At 51.1% G+C, this 13360-nt stretch overlaps 1 protein-coding gene across 2 annotated transcripts in view; it reads right to left on the reverse strand.

Moving 5' to 3' along the window:
• cacnb4a (calcium channel, voltage-dependent, beta 4a subunit) overlaps nt 1-9305 on the reverse strand; it is a 74266-nt gene extending 64961 nt beyond the window's left edge. Inside the window, exons 1-2 of one of the 2 annotated variants that reach the window (XM_039755210.1) lie at nt 9047-9305; nt 7939-8022 (exon numbers count right to left, since the gene is read on the reverse strand). In XM_039755210.1, coding sequence (XP_039611144.1) covers nt 7939-8022; nt 9047-9115 — 153 coding nt within the window. In that variant the 5' untranslated portion in view covers nt 9116-9305. Of the gene's footprint in view, nt 1-7938; nt 8023-8452; nt 8529-9046 lie in introns of those variants that run through there. The other variant, XM_039755211.1, reaches the window with a different exon arrangement.
• Between the last annotated feature and the right edge of the window lie 4055 nt (nt 9306-13360).

Below are 13360 nucleotides of genomic sequence, written 5' to 3' on the forward strand. Positions count from 1 at the left end.
TCTATCTATCATCATTATATAGTGCCTTTCTATCTATCTATCTATCTATCTATCTATCTATCTATCTATCTATCTATCTATCTATCATCATTATATAGTGCCTTTCTATCTATCTATCTATCTATCTATCTATCTATCTATCTATCTATCTATCTATCTATCTATCATCATTATATAGTGCCTTTCTATCTATCTATCTATCTATCTATCTATCTATCTATCTTTCTATCTATCTAACTATCTATCTATCATCATTATATAGTGCCTTTCTGTCTATCTATCTATCTATCTATCTATCTATCTATCTATCTATCTCTATCTATCTATCTATTATATAGTGCCTTTCTATCTATCTATCTATCTATCTATCTATCTATCTATCTATCTATCTATCTATCTATCTATCTATCTATCATCATTATATAGTGCCTTTCTATCTATCTATCTATCTATCTATCTATCTATCTATCTATCTATCTATCTATCTATCTATCTATCTATCTATCATCATTATATAGTGCCTTTCTATCTATCTATCTATCTATCTATCTATCTATCTATCTATCTATCTATCTATCTATCTATCTATCTATCATCATTATATAGTGCCTTTCTATCTATCTATCTGTCATACAGTGCCTTTTATTTGTATGTATCAGTAAATACGTCCCATCGGTTTGAGCCGACTACCCCAGATGCTCAGGGTGGGCCGCTCCTGCCATCCTCTACGTTCTTCCTTTGTTCCTCGGGTCGTTGACGGGTGTTTGATTATTCTGATCACCAAGATGGCGTGGCGCAGTGTCAGGAGGAGTCGTTGAGTGACGTGTGGAGCGCCTCCTGCTGGTGACCCTCAAGCATTATGAGTCCGTGGCCAGTGTGTGACTGGCTCAGTTTTTCTCTTCACGAGTCGCTGATTTTTGCTGCTGTTCACATTTTCGATTTTTTCATTTTTGCTCTGATGCTCCTGTAATATTTTCCAGCTAAAATGGCTGCCGAGTTTCATTGAATTAAAAGCCTGCACTTTATCTTTCATTAACCCCCCCCCCGCTCTCAGATACCACACACCTGTGCTATGGGGGGCTGCCCAGCACCCCCTGGTGGGAATCTGACGTGCTCTGTGAAGCTCAGTGAGAGGAAGGCGCCATACAGTGTAAAGACTGACTGAGCGATGCCAGCAGTGCACAGACATGTTCTGCTGTGAAAGGCGCTATATACTAAAGCCCAATGGCAGGAAGTACCCCGTGAAAATGCTGACTTTTGCATTTTTATTTTTATTTCTTTCAGGCACTGCAGGGCTTTCCCATGATTCATTCCCGGTGGGATTCCTGATAGAGTTTTCTTCCAACCAATTAGAAAAAAAGGAGAGCAGCACTGAAGACCCCCGTGCTACTTCACATCTGGAAAAAATGACAAATGAGGCCATGAGGCCGCTGACACACACACACCGCACTAATGAATCCACAAGGGGGCGCTCCTTCATTCACAGCCAGCCACAGCTGCTTTTTAATTTCGGGACTCTAGGGAGCGCCACATCTCACTGGCCCATTTATGCCAGCTGGGCACACACCTGGTGCCCACCCGTCATTTATTTAACAGCCCCCTGGCTCACACTGGTAGAATTTTCAGAAGTCAGTCAGTCATTTTGGGAGATAAAGCTGCCAGCCTTGAGCAAGCTCACCTGACTGGCCAGTGCCAAGCCTGGTGCCAATGACCCAAATCGGAATCTGTTTAAAATGGTGTGATGCCCTCATGTCTGAGATCTTTTTTTTTCTCTCGTTTTTGTGTCTTATCTGCCCCTCCTCACTTGGCTCACTCACATGTGTCGGGTTCAATCTCCATGATTTGACTGATTATGTGACAGTTTAACCTGCTGACCTGCAGCTTGGCATTGTGCAGCCTGACCCGTTGTGCCATCCATCAGGCAGCACTCCCTCCAGCGTTGTTCACTCTGCCCTGAGCTCCTGGGCAAACAGCTGAAATCAGCATCTGCATGGCATCAGTCAGAGCTATGTGTGGCCAAACGTCCATCACACGAGGCCTAGCGTGTACCCTGGCAGCACTGGGCACAGGGCTGGTACAAGCCCCAGGTGGGACGCCAGTGAATGTTCTTTGAGTCGTTCAGCGTCTGCTTGGTGGAGGGTCAGTCGGGCCTGGGGACTCTCATTTAGAGCCACCCGTCTGCAGTGTGCTCCCTGATTGGCTGAACGTTTAAGATGTTTATCATTTTCTGGGCTTATGCGGCGTTCCTCGTGCCCAAATTCTGCTGTTAGCTTTTTATTTCCCTCTCCTTTTTGTACGGATTGTTTTCATCTTTTCCGGACCCCATTTTATTTGTTATGGGTGCCACCATTTTGTGGTGCAACGTCACCACCAGGGGTGCCATAACCTTTTGTGAAGTGGGTGTGCAAGATTTGTGTAACGGTGCACATCAGCCAGTCAGCAGTGTGCCCACCGCCACCCCCTTGAAGACGGACTGACATGCTTTAGCCTGCTATGATTTGGGAGGGGGAGCTGTGGTCACTAAACAGTGAGTGAGCCCCCAGGCAATGCACGCTCTGTGCCCTCCATCTTTGCCCGTGGACACCACTGTGGAAGTCGGACTGTGAGCCGTGGGCTTGGAGTCCCAAAGCACAGAAATCCAAAAGCACTTCCAAACATGGCCACTAGAGGTCAGGGCGAGCTCTGAGTCTCCATACAGTAAAACGTTTCTTCTCACAACCCAAGAAGCCTGAAGCTCCGCAGAGCCAAAATGGAGTTGACGTGCCTGAGACACAAAAGCCATCCCAAGAAAACAAGTCCCCAAAGAGAAAATCCAAAAAAAAAGAAATGTCACAAAATGGAGGTAAAAGTCAAAAAAACCTGAAATCCAATAAACCACAAAACGTGAGCACAAGCACGCCCACCGACTCCCAGGAACTGTGGCAGACCCTCCAGGATTAGCGGGCAGAGGGCAGTCCCCGGATGTGATTGGCAGGTGGCTCCGCCTCTTGGGGACCACCCACAAAACACGTGGAACATAACAAAGGCCGCTGATGGACGAGATCAAAGATGAAGAATACGGCGCATAATCCACAAACGTGACTTCGAACCCCGGCCGTTGTGCGCCTCCTCCTGTCCTCTTTGGAGATGTGGGGGGATTTCGCTTTTGTGTCGTTTTCTGCGGCTCATCGCTGTGACCTCCTTGGGTTTGACTGACGTTTCACCTTCTGGCTCCTACTTGAAGCTCCATCAGCCGTTCCGTACGTCGTTTTATTTGTTTTTGTTTTTCCATTTTGGGAATTTTAAAATCCGCTCTTTTGTGCCTTCGCTTGACGGGGTCGCTAGGCAGCTGCTCTGGAAGTCGGACATCTAAAGTTCGCCTCCATTTGTTCCTTCACAGTCCGAGTTTGCGAATTCCCGGGGGCCTTTTGGGATTTCGTTTCTTCGACTTTGCTTCCCGATTAGCACTTTGGTCCTTTTGAATGTCAGGACGGACTGCCGGTTTTCACCTCCGTGTGTTTTCTCTTCTTGTCGTTTATCCCTCTAATCAGGCGGCCATTTTGTCTTCTCGGCTGCGGCCATGTTGTTTACAGGTTGCTGTCACATGACCTTTGATGGCCGATCCCGATGGCCCTTACTTCACGTTCGCCTTTTGGTTTGCGCTTCTCTTTCTTACTTTTGTTTCTCTCATCTCCCGGTGGGTCACGCACTTCTGCCAGTTCTTTAGCTGCGGGTCCACCAAGGATGCCAGCTCACGACCTCCTGAGAAAGCCACTTTGTTCAAGTGACACAAAGGCGCTATATAAAGTGCCAGCATATGTTACTACTGTTTTAAAGGTGATGCCAAGGTCTGTCACCCCTGAACAGTTTGCCCCCCATGCCTCCCCGTTTCTCTTTGCTAGATGAGTTTCGTTCCCCATTGTGCCACTTCTCGAGGTTTTGTGTTTTGAGGGAGTTTTATACCCACAGATGAGGGAGGCCTCACCAAGCTGAGCGGAGCTGACAAAGATCCCCGCTGGCATAGACGGGTACTCGTGGACGCTGGCACTGCACCCGTCACCAAGGAAGCCTCCTGAAGCTAAACAAACACCCGAGACCCAAGGCTGTGGCGGCGCCCTGGAATTTCAGTTGCCATCTTCAGCGTCTCTCCATGCAGATCAAGGGGCTTCACATGCCCCAATTATGCTGTTGCCATAGAAACCACTTCCCATTCCCTTTCTGACTTGAAAACAACTCTGACATCACCACCCGGGAGTCCACGCCAATGGGTTTGCTTGCTTGGTATTTGTGTCTGGTGCCATCCTCTCTTCTAACCTGGCCCCCTCACTTCATGGTTATGGGGGGCAGAAAGCTCCTATAAATGGGGTGCCAGTCCATCAGAGGGCAAACACACATGGCCCATTTGGAATCCCCCAATCTGCACATTTTTGGGAATCTCCACAGAGAGAAGCAGTGGGTGTGGGATTTGAACCCGGGACGGTGGGTTCTGTAAGGCAACAGGATTGCTCCATCATAGTGGCGCCCTCTGCTGGTTATTTTCTAGTATTAGCATCATCGTGATGTCATTTTGTGTGCAGCCATGTTGGTGACACCACATGGAAGGTCACTGGCATGACAATAAATGGTGACATCACACCCGGGCAAGAAGGACCCCAGTCGGCGGTTAACCCTCTTCACAAATGAACCTTCTTCACACAGCAAATCTACAGCGCCACCTTGCTTTGTTCGGCCGAATCACACTGAGCTGGGCATTTGACGGTTTGTCACAGCCTGCCAGACTTGACCGCCATGTCACTGTGTGGCATCTCAGGAACCAAAAAAACAATCTGCAGGCCACAAGATGAATTTAGGGGCTGCCATGTCCTTACAACCACCACGGGGGGTCTGTGACATCCTCTTAATCATACGTCAGCCTCAGTAGTGATCAAGTCAGGTGTGCCAACATGGTAGGATTGACCAGCAGAAAGTGGGCTGCCATCATGTGGTCAGTTTTGACCAGATGAGTCCTTAAATGGCGTCTATGCCCACGGCTTTCTTTGTAAACACATAAATGAGGAACATCCAGCGGTTGGAAACCATAGGCAAAGCCCAGGGAGGGATACTGGGTTTGAGCCCCCCAAAATCTATTTTACAACAGTGCCCATCTTGTCCTGATGACGCAGGGTGGGTCCTCTGAGAGTGGCGGTCAGCGGGGTCAGCCATTCATCACATCATCATCACCAAGCAAACACACCAAACACTGTCTGCTGTGCCACATGGGCAAACAAGCAAGTGCCCAATCAGAATCAACCACAAAGAACAGGAAGGTCCATCTGTGTCACCTGTCCCAAAGGGGCGGAGTTTTGCAAACTGGCACAGATCCACACCTCCCTTTAACCTGCAGGTTACTTAAAGTGAGAAATGATCCACCCATGGTCTGCTAGCTCCGCCCACTTTATTCTCAAGTACCTCGCCCACTTTTAGCCGGGTGACCACGCCCTCCTCTGAATAGTGTGTGGCGTCACTTCTTCAGGTGACAGGCTGCATGTGCCGACTGTCCAGGGGATGGCACTGCTGCCCACAGGTGCCAACAACACAGCTCAATGCCTAAGGGAATGGCAATGCCTGCCACTCGCCAAGTCCCTTCCTCTGCCTTGGCCGCCTTTGTCTTCTCAAATGTTGCTTTGATTTGCCTGCTTGCCCATCAAGGTCAGCTGGAGGAGAATAAACTGTGCCAGCTCGCCAGGGAGGCTCCGCTGAAATGAGTGCGATTTGGGCCGCCTGCTTATTTTAGACAATGCTGTGAAATTGTGGGTTAGGAGCACAGAATGGAGCTCTCAGGATCTGTAGGGTGCAGCGCGGGCACGGATCAGCTAAGGGGGCCAATTTGTGGGTCAGAGTTCAAGGATGAGACCACCTGGATTGATTTTGATGGGTAGGGTGGCACTCCACGGCCCCATCTGTATCGTCTCTGCGCGTCCCCCCTGTGCCCCAGTGTTTCCTCCTGGTTTAGGTTAAGTGGCCGGGCAGGGCCTGAGGGTGCCCTGCCATAGACTGGCACCCAACCCTGGGCTGGCCTTGAACGTGGACGGCTGTGTGGATGTTCTCTTTTAAGACATGGCATTTGAACCAACATCCACCAACAAGGAAATAAAAGAGCAAATAAGGTCCTCCGCACAGGGTCATCACAGGGGGTCTTTGAATGGGCAGCACAGTCCATCCTGGAGTGGTGACTTCAGCCCCACGTGGTGATCCAAGAGAAGCAGAATTCAAGAAAGGGGCACCATCAGCTGCCAATGTGGGCTCAGGTGCTCAGATTCAAGGGTCCACATTGCTATGAAAGGTCACAATGGATGCCACACACCATGCCAGGGTATAAAAGGGGGCTTCTCATATTGTGACACTGACATGAGTCACGCCAACGGGCAAAGTCCAGGAGCACTTGACAACGGCAGCCTTCATGATTTACCAGGTGCCCTTTTACCAAACTTCATGAAACACAAGGCTTTAACAAGACCACACCTTGCCAGCGTCTCCACATCGTTCCACTGTGCCCAGGCCCCCCACCAGTCCAGGGGTCCACTCTGCATCTGACCATCTGCGAGGTGCGCTTGAGGTTTGGTTATTAAAGCCGTGACCCCCTTGTTTTGGAGGTTTCAGTTTAGAGCCCACCTAGTCTGCAGCCCCTCTCCACAGCCCCCCTAATGACCCCCAGATGGTGACCAAGAGGGCAGATCACAGGTACAAGCAGCAGGGCCTGGCAAGGAGAAGCAATGCTCAATCGGCCAAGGGAACCTCTGGGCAGGACCACCAGGGTACAGGCCGCCAGGGCACTGCCACTAGGAGGAGACCCACAGACATCTGGGAGGACCTGTGGTCTTACTGGGCAAACGGCAGTCTGATGCACCCTGGAAACTGTGAAAATGCAATGTGTAACAGCAGGGGGCGCTCTCCACCTCAGAATGTTGCAAACGGAGCCACAATAAGGAAAAGCCCAAATTGTTATTAAAATAAACAGCAGAGGCGGAGGATCAATATGGAGGGGGACACACGAGGTGCTGCCGCCCCCCTGGGCCTGCCTGTAATGCTATTTGAACCCGTGTCTACCAGGTGGGTTGCTTCATGTCTTATGTGTTCCCACCTTCTGCCCCTCCTTCTCTCTCTAGTTAGCCTTGACCCCCAACTCTAACCTCAATCAGCCCCTCTGGCTAACAGCAGGCCAGAACTCCCCCTAGTGGCCCCTGGTGACCCCACGCCTTCTTGTCCAGGCTGACCCTGTCCCACTCTTTCCAGTCAGTGGTCATGTGCTGCCACCTAATGGGCTGATGTGAAACCACAGGCCTGCTGCCATTCCTCGTGGGCTGCCCCCTACTGGACAGGAGACCCCCTTGCCAAACCTCACGCAGGTCTCTGAGGTTTCCAGTACACCCACTTCACCTACAGTGCCCACTGCCCCCTGGCGGTGATTCCCTTCACTGGCAGGTAGAGATCTCTTTGTGTGCCCTGTGCTGCCCCTTCTCCTGTTTTGTACCACCCTGGTGCCACTTTCCTTCCTGGTAATCCCTGTTGTCAAAGAAGAAATGCATTTAGGGACAAAGACTGGAGGGTTCAATACACATGAAGGGGGTGGTATGGGAATGCAGCAAAAGTGCCACCATGCCCAATATGAAGAGGTGGGGTCCTTGGGGGAACCTAACAGATGACTGCTGAGGGCATAGAGGTCTGGTCTTCTGTAAAGCTTTAATTTACTGTCACCTACACCAAATAACACTTCACCCTAAAAATGCCCACATTATAAATTTCGACAAAGACACTGGTACCCCTCACAGCTTATCGCAAACATTGCTGGTGTGACCAAAATGCATGTGAAGACCCCAATGACATGCAGCCCATGAATCGGACAAGCAGGATGGGCAAAGTGCCCCAGGTGACTGCCCAACTTGCACCCGTGTTACATTTGTTGATAAACTGCCCACCTACCTGCCTGAGGATGAAGCTGGTGGAGGTGGTGCTGCCATCTGATCTCTTTAACCTGCTTCTTCTCGACTGGGTTCCCCTGGAGAGCTGAAGTAAAAAAACACAACAAGGTCAACAAGTCAGAGGAGACCATCGCTTGGCACAGGCTGCGATGCCAACCCAATGACCCCCCCCACTAGTCAGAGCCATTCTCCTCACTTCCAGAGCCCCCACTTTCCCTTCTCACTGGTGGCCAAAGTCGAGGGCAGAGGCTGTGGGATCTCCAGAGCCCACCTGTCGCAGGTGCCTGGGTGTCTTAGCCTGCCTCTCTGCATGGCACTGTGTGGGCACATTTACACATCTAAGTAAATCCACAAGCCCATGCCCAGTCCTGCTTCACAGCTGAAGTCAGGGGCACAACAGCGAGAAGTGGGATCAGTCGGCACTGAGACCTGAAAGACAAATTTTCTCTCAGCGGTGCCCAAATTGTGCCAGGCTGTAAGTTTAGATCCCACAGGTTAACCCGGCAGACACCTACCATGACATCGGCAATCCAGAGCCTCACTGTGGGCCACGAGCTGTCTGCCACCAGACTCCTCCTGTGCTGCGAAGCCCCCAAAACACGGGGGACCGACGGGGAGCCGCAGACTCCGCCTGGCACCACCTTCAGGGAGTCTCCTCAGGATATTTCACACAGGGTTGTGTGCCAGCTCAGCAGCAGGTGGTCTCACAGCGTGCCCCGAACCAGCCACTTCACCAGCCTGGGCTCCAGCCGGAACGAATCCCTAACTAGGAGGGTCCCACTCGCGCGGACCACCATAAACTTAAATCGAAGTCGCGGGGTGCCACACGATGACAGTTCAGTGCCAGAGGGGCACCAGAACTCTGCCGACTAAAGAAGGCGCTGACCTGACTCGACCTCCGCTTATGCAGCACCTTTCGTCCAGCGCCCCTTTATCTACGCCTCTGAACGATAGCCCACCGCGCAGCCCACGGACACGTCCAGTCCACCCCGTCCGCCGAGACGCCACTGCCGTCGTATGGGCGGCCGAACCGCGGCGCTCCCCGACTTCACGAGCCTCCGCCGCTGCCGCCGCCGCCTCCACCGCACGCGGTCAAACCTCGGTGTTACCTGGCAGACTGGCGCCGGCGGCACGCCTCCTTCGCCAGTCATCGGCCTGGTGCACGGCTTTCTGGGCATCTCCTCCGACTGACCATCTGCCCAGACCGCCTTGACGTCGACGGGACTGCCGTCCGCTGCGGCTTCCGTGTCGATTGGCTCTCTGACCGCCCGGCGTCTCGTACTGAAGCCTCGGCGCCGAACTCGCGGCTGCCTGCACTTAAAGCGACAGCGGGCACGCAAAGCGCCGATGCCATCCCGGGCCGGGCGAGCGCAGGTGAGTAGCCGGGGCCGCGCGGCACGCGAGTGGCACAACCCAGGAGGGCGGTGGCTCAGCAGTCAGTGCCGCTGCTTTACAGCTTCGGGGACCGGCGTGCGACCGCCGCCGCCGAGTCTGCACGTCCTCAGTGCGTCAGGGCGTTCGATCGACGGGGACATTTTGGAGGAAAAATAAAGTTAGAGTGATGAGCAGCTGGCAAAAAGATAGATTAGATAGATAGATAGATAGATAGATAGATAGATAGATAGATAGATAGATAGATAGATATGAAAGGCACTATATAATAGATAGATAGATAGATAGATAGATAAGGCACTATATAATAGATAGATAGATAGATAGATAGATAGATAGATAGATAGATAGATAGATAGATAGAGTGAAAGGCACTATATAATGATCATAGATAGATAGATAGATAGATAGGCGCTATATACATGACAAATAGATAGAGAAAGGCACTATATGGATGATAAAGAGATGAGATGAGACAGTTACATGTATGTTGCACTTTTTTGGCTTCTCATAGTGAGTGAGCAGCCACTTCAATGACCACCAATGAATGTTGTCATCCACCTGGATCATGTGACGGCAGCCATTCTTGTGGCAGTATTCTCACCATTCATTGGCTATGAGGTAGTGAAGGGGTGACAGAGGTAGATTGCCAGTTAGAGACAGGGGATGATTAGGGGTGCCAGAATGACCAGGCCATGGTGGGCATTTCAGCCAGGTCTCCGGGGGTCACCCTTCTAGAGGAATCTTTTACTGTGACAGAGAGTCATGACCTTTGGGTTTTGTGTCTCATTCAAAGGACTCCACCAATTATTTTACAGCCCAGGGTCCCAGTCACTGTACACATGGAGCACATGGTAGGCGCCCCCTGCTGGTCTCAACACCATCCCATCCTTTTCCCATGCTACTAGCACTGGCTGGGCCCAGATATGCTCATCATCAGGTGGATGACCTGTTCTGGAGTGCTGGTGCTGTGACTGTTGACCATTTTGTGTCATTTTGGGGACATTTGCTCTTGGTGCACTTTGATGTGCTTGAGGTGTCCTCGATAATTAATTTCCAGAACAGACTGTGAGGTTTTGAATATCAGGGTATGTTTATAGACTGAATGTTCTGCCTCTGGTATAAAGTACATTGTTAAATTGTCATTATGTACCAGCATGACATCATGTTTTGTGAGTGGGCACCGTCACTTCTGGGGGCCTGTTGTCCAGGCACAACGAGGGGTGGAGAGGGGTCTGGCTGAAGGGGTGTGTTTTTGGAGGCTCTGGTATTTGGCGCCATTGATGTGATGTCATTTTGGTATCTGAGATTTAGATAAACACCAAGCGTGTCCTTGCGGCTCGTCTCTGCCCTTTTGGCGTTCCCTCTTGATGCCGATTCTCGTTTTGGGTTCTGACTCTGGCACCAGATTTGGCACTTCCCGCTTTTCGACGTGTTCTGGAGTTTGTCTGCATTTGTCTCTCGGTCCGTTTGCTGGCAACACATAAGGGACAGGTAGACATCAGGCGTTTGCCCGCCACAGGAAGTCGCACCACTAGTAGTTCCTGGTACATTTTTTTTGGCTCCTCCCCCAGAACTGGTACTTTTCCTTCAATCAGGAACTATTGTGGGTGGGGCTCAGAAGATGAATTGTGCTGATTGGCTGACCACAAGCGCGGGCGCCATGTTATGAATCAGATAGTAGTCTGGACTTTGGAGTTGTGAGTGAAGATGGAGTGTCACACTTCACACCGCATCACTCTTCATAGCCCCCCGTGAAGGTGAGATCACTTCAGAGCAATAGGGGTGTGGTGGGGGTCCACGTGAACTCCCACACTTCACACAGCCTTGCCTTGTACGTCACATTATGTTCATCAAGGTTACAGCTCCTGTTGTGGCCGAGGACCCCAAGTGTCTCCGTTGTACCGGAACTCATTGGCCCCTGCGGTGGGAATCGCCCGATGACGGACAGAACGGGGCAAATCACCGAATGGAGCCGACGCTCAGAGAAGCCGCAGCCTGGCGTTTGCTTTGTTTTCTCTCCCCAAACGCACAAACAAGGACTTGAGATTTATGAAAGCGTCACAAAGCTGAAGGGCCGTGCATCCTAAATGAAGCAGGTGGTCCGCTCCCCTCGTCATCGTTTTCAAGCCTCTGCATTACTCATCGTCATCTCAAGTCCTCGAGAGGAGCCGCTGGCTGATGTCACTCACCAGTGGCAGTCTGACACCACAACACAAAGCGCTGCGTATTTACGAGGCTTTTCTATTTTTAGGTGATCGAGGAGGAGGATGAGGATGACTAACACACACACACACACACACACACACACACACACATCTTGGGCCTTTTCCTGGTGAGCTGTCAGCTTCTGTCAACTTATTTGGGAATAAAGTGTCACTCATTCAGGCCAGGGAGGTGAAAGGCACAGCGTAATCCACAGACCCTTCAGGACCACCTCGGCTTTTACTGAAATCACTTCAGCTTTAAGGGTCCGGTGGCTCCCGACTCACCAGGTATGAGAAAACCCCCAAATTACGATACCTCTGGATGTCTAGTGATGGAAGACGTCGCTTTTTGGGGTCCCTCACCCCTATCTTTGGCCCTCTAGACCCTCATTTGTTGACCATCTTTTTGCAGGAAATGACACCCTTATGATAAAGACGAACCAATGGTGGGGGCTTCAGCAAGAATGACCAGGACTTGAAGATGTGCATCAACCGTACCCAGGGGTTCACCCCCTAATGGGAGACGAGGGGTCCAAACGTCTCCTTTTAACGAACAATTGAAAGACATGGCCATCGGTGAAATCAGCCAATGTGGAGGGTCGTCTGATGTGTTCGACGTCGAGGCTGTTGATCACCAATACGATCACAGTTTTGATATCGGATTCTTCACCGGTGGTCCTAGACCCCCCCATACCCCCCGCCCGGTTCATTTCAAACAGAGGCATGTGAGGTGGGATGTCATGGGAGACTCTTTCAGGGTCAGAGACTGTGACTGTGATGCAGTATTTGATGCTTTACTAGCCTTTTATTTCAGTTACAATCGAGAATATTTAGACTTCGGCATTTTGATGGAAGCCCACATTTTGAAGATTTCAAACATGTGACGCACGTCTTCCTGCTCTGGCTGCCATTTCTTCAGAGCACCTCTAATTTGGGCATCTTGTGCTCGTTCTGTCAACCAGAACTCGCGGTAAGGAGGCCCCACCCACCCACGTGAACGTGCTGCAGTGGCCCTGCCCACACACATGAACGTACCGCAGAGCATGCTGAGGCCCCACCCACACACGTGAATGTGCTGCAGAGGCCCCACCCACACACGTGAACGTGCGGCAGTGGCACCGCCCACACACGTGAAGGTGCGGCAGTGGCACCGCCCACACCTGTGAACGTGTTGCAGAGCATGCTGGGATGAGGTCCTCTTTCACTTGGCCTTTTGGCCGCCATCTGCTGCCACAGACACAGAGAGGCCCAAGTGAGACACGGCTCGGCCTTAGCGGTGAGAAACTGAGCAGCTGGATGGGCTTCGTTTTCATGGTGCGCGTATCACGTCTGCTTTGCTTTGAAATTTTCCTAAAACTTCTAAAACAAAGACCCTTGAGCTATGGACTTGTCTGCCCACGTGTCCCACCCCCACTGCCTCTAGAAAGTTCCGTTTCCCCAACAAAGACGGCTACAACAAGCCACAGGCTATCAGGGCCATGGAGTCCGACGGAGCACAGACGCGTCCCCCTCCACAGGTTTGTCTTCTCCGTTAAGGCGCCACCATTTTCATCAGTCGTGTACTCCCACGGGATGAGGCCGTGTTGTTTCCTCACCCACTTGCCATGTGAAATCGTGTCCCAAAGTCTGGCCTTTTCTACCCATTTTAAAAATATTCCTCCTGCGGACCCGGGTGCTCTACATTGGAATTCATAGCATGAAGCAGCACTGGGAAATAAAAGCCCAAACCGTACCGACTACGTCCTCCGAGCTTCGTCTTCCATGTTTGTGAAACAATAAGCAACGACGACGCACATAAATACGACAGAAACTCCATGACAAGAC

The sequence above is a fragment of the Polypterus senegalus genome, chromosome 6 (genome assembly GCF_016835505.1).
Source record: "Polypterus senegalus isolate Bchr_013 chromosome 6, ASM1683550v1, whole genome shotgun sequence".
In the NCBI taxonomy this organism is placed as follows: Eukaryota; Metazoa; Chordata; class Cladistia; order Polypteriformes; family Polypteridae; genus Polypterus; species Polypterus senegalus.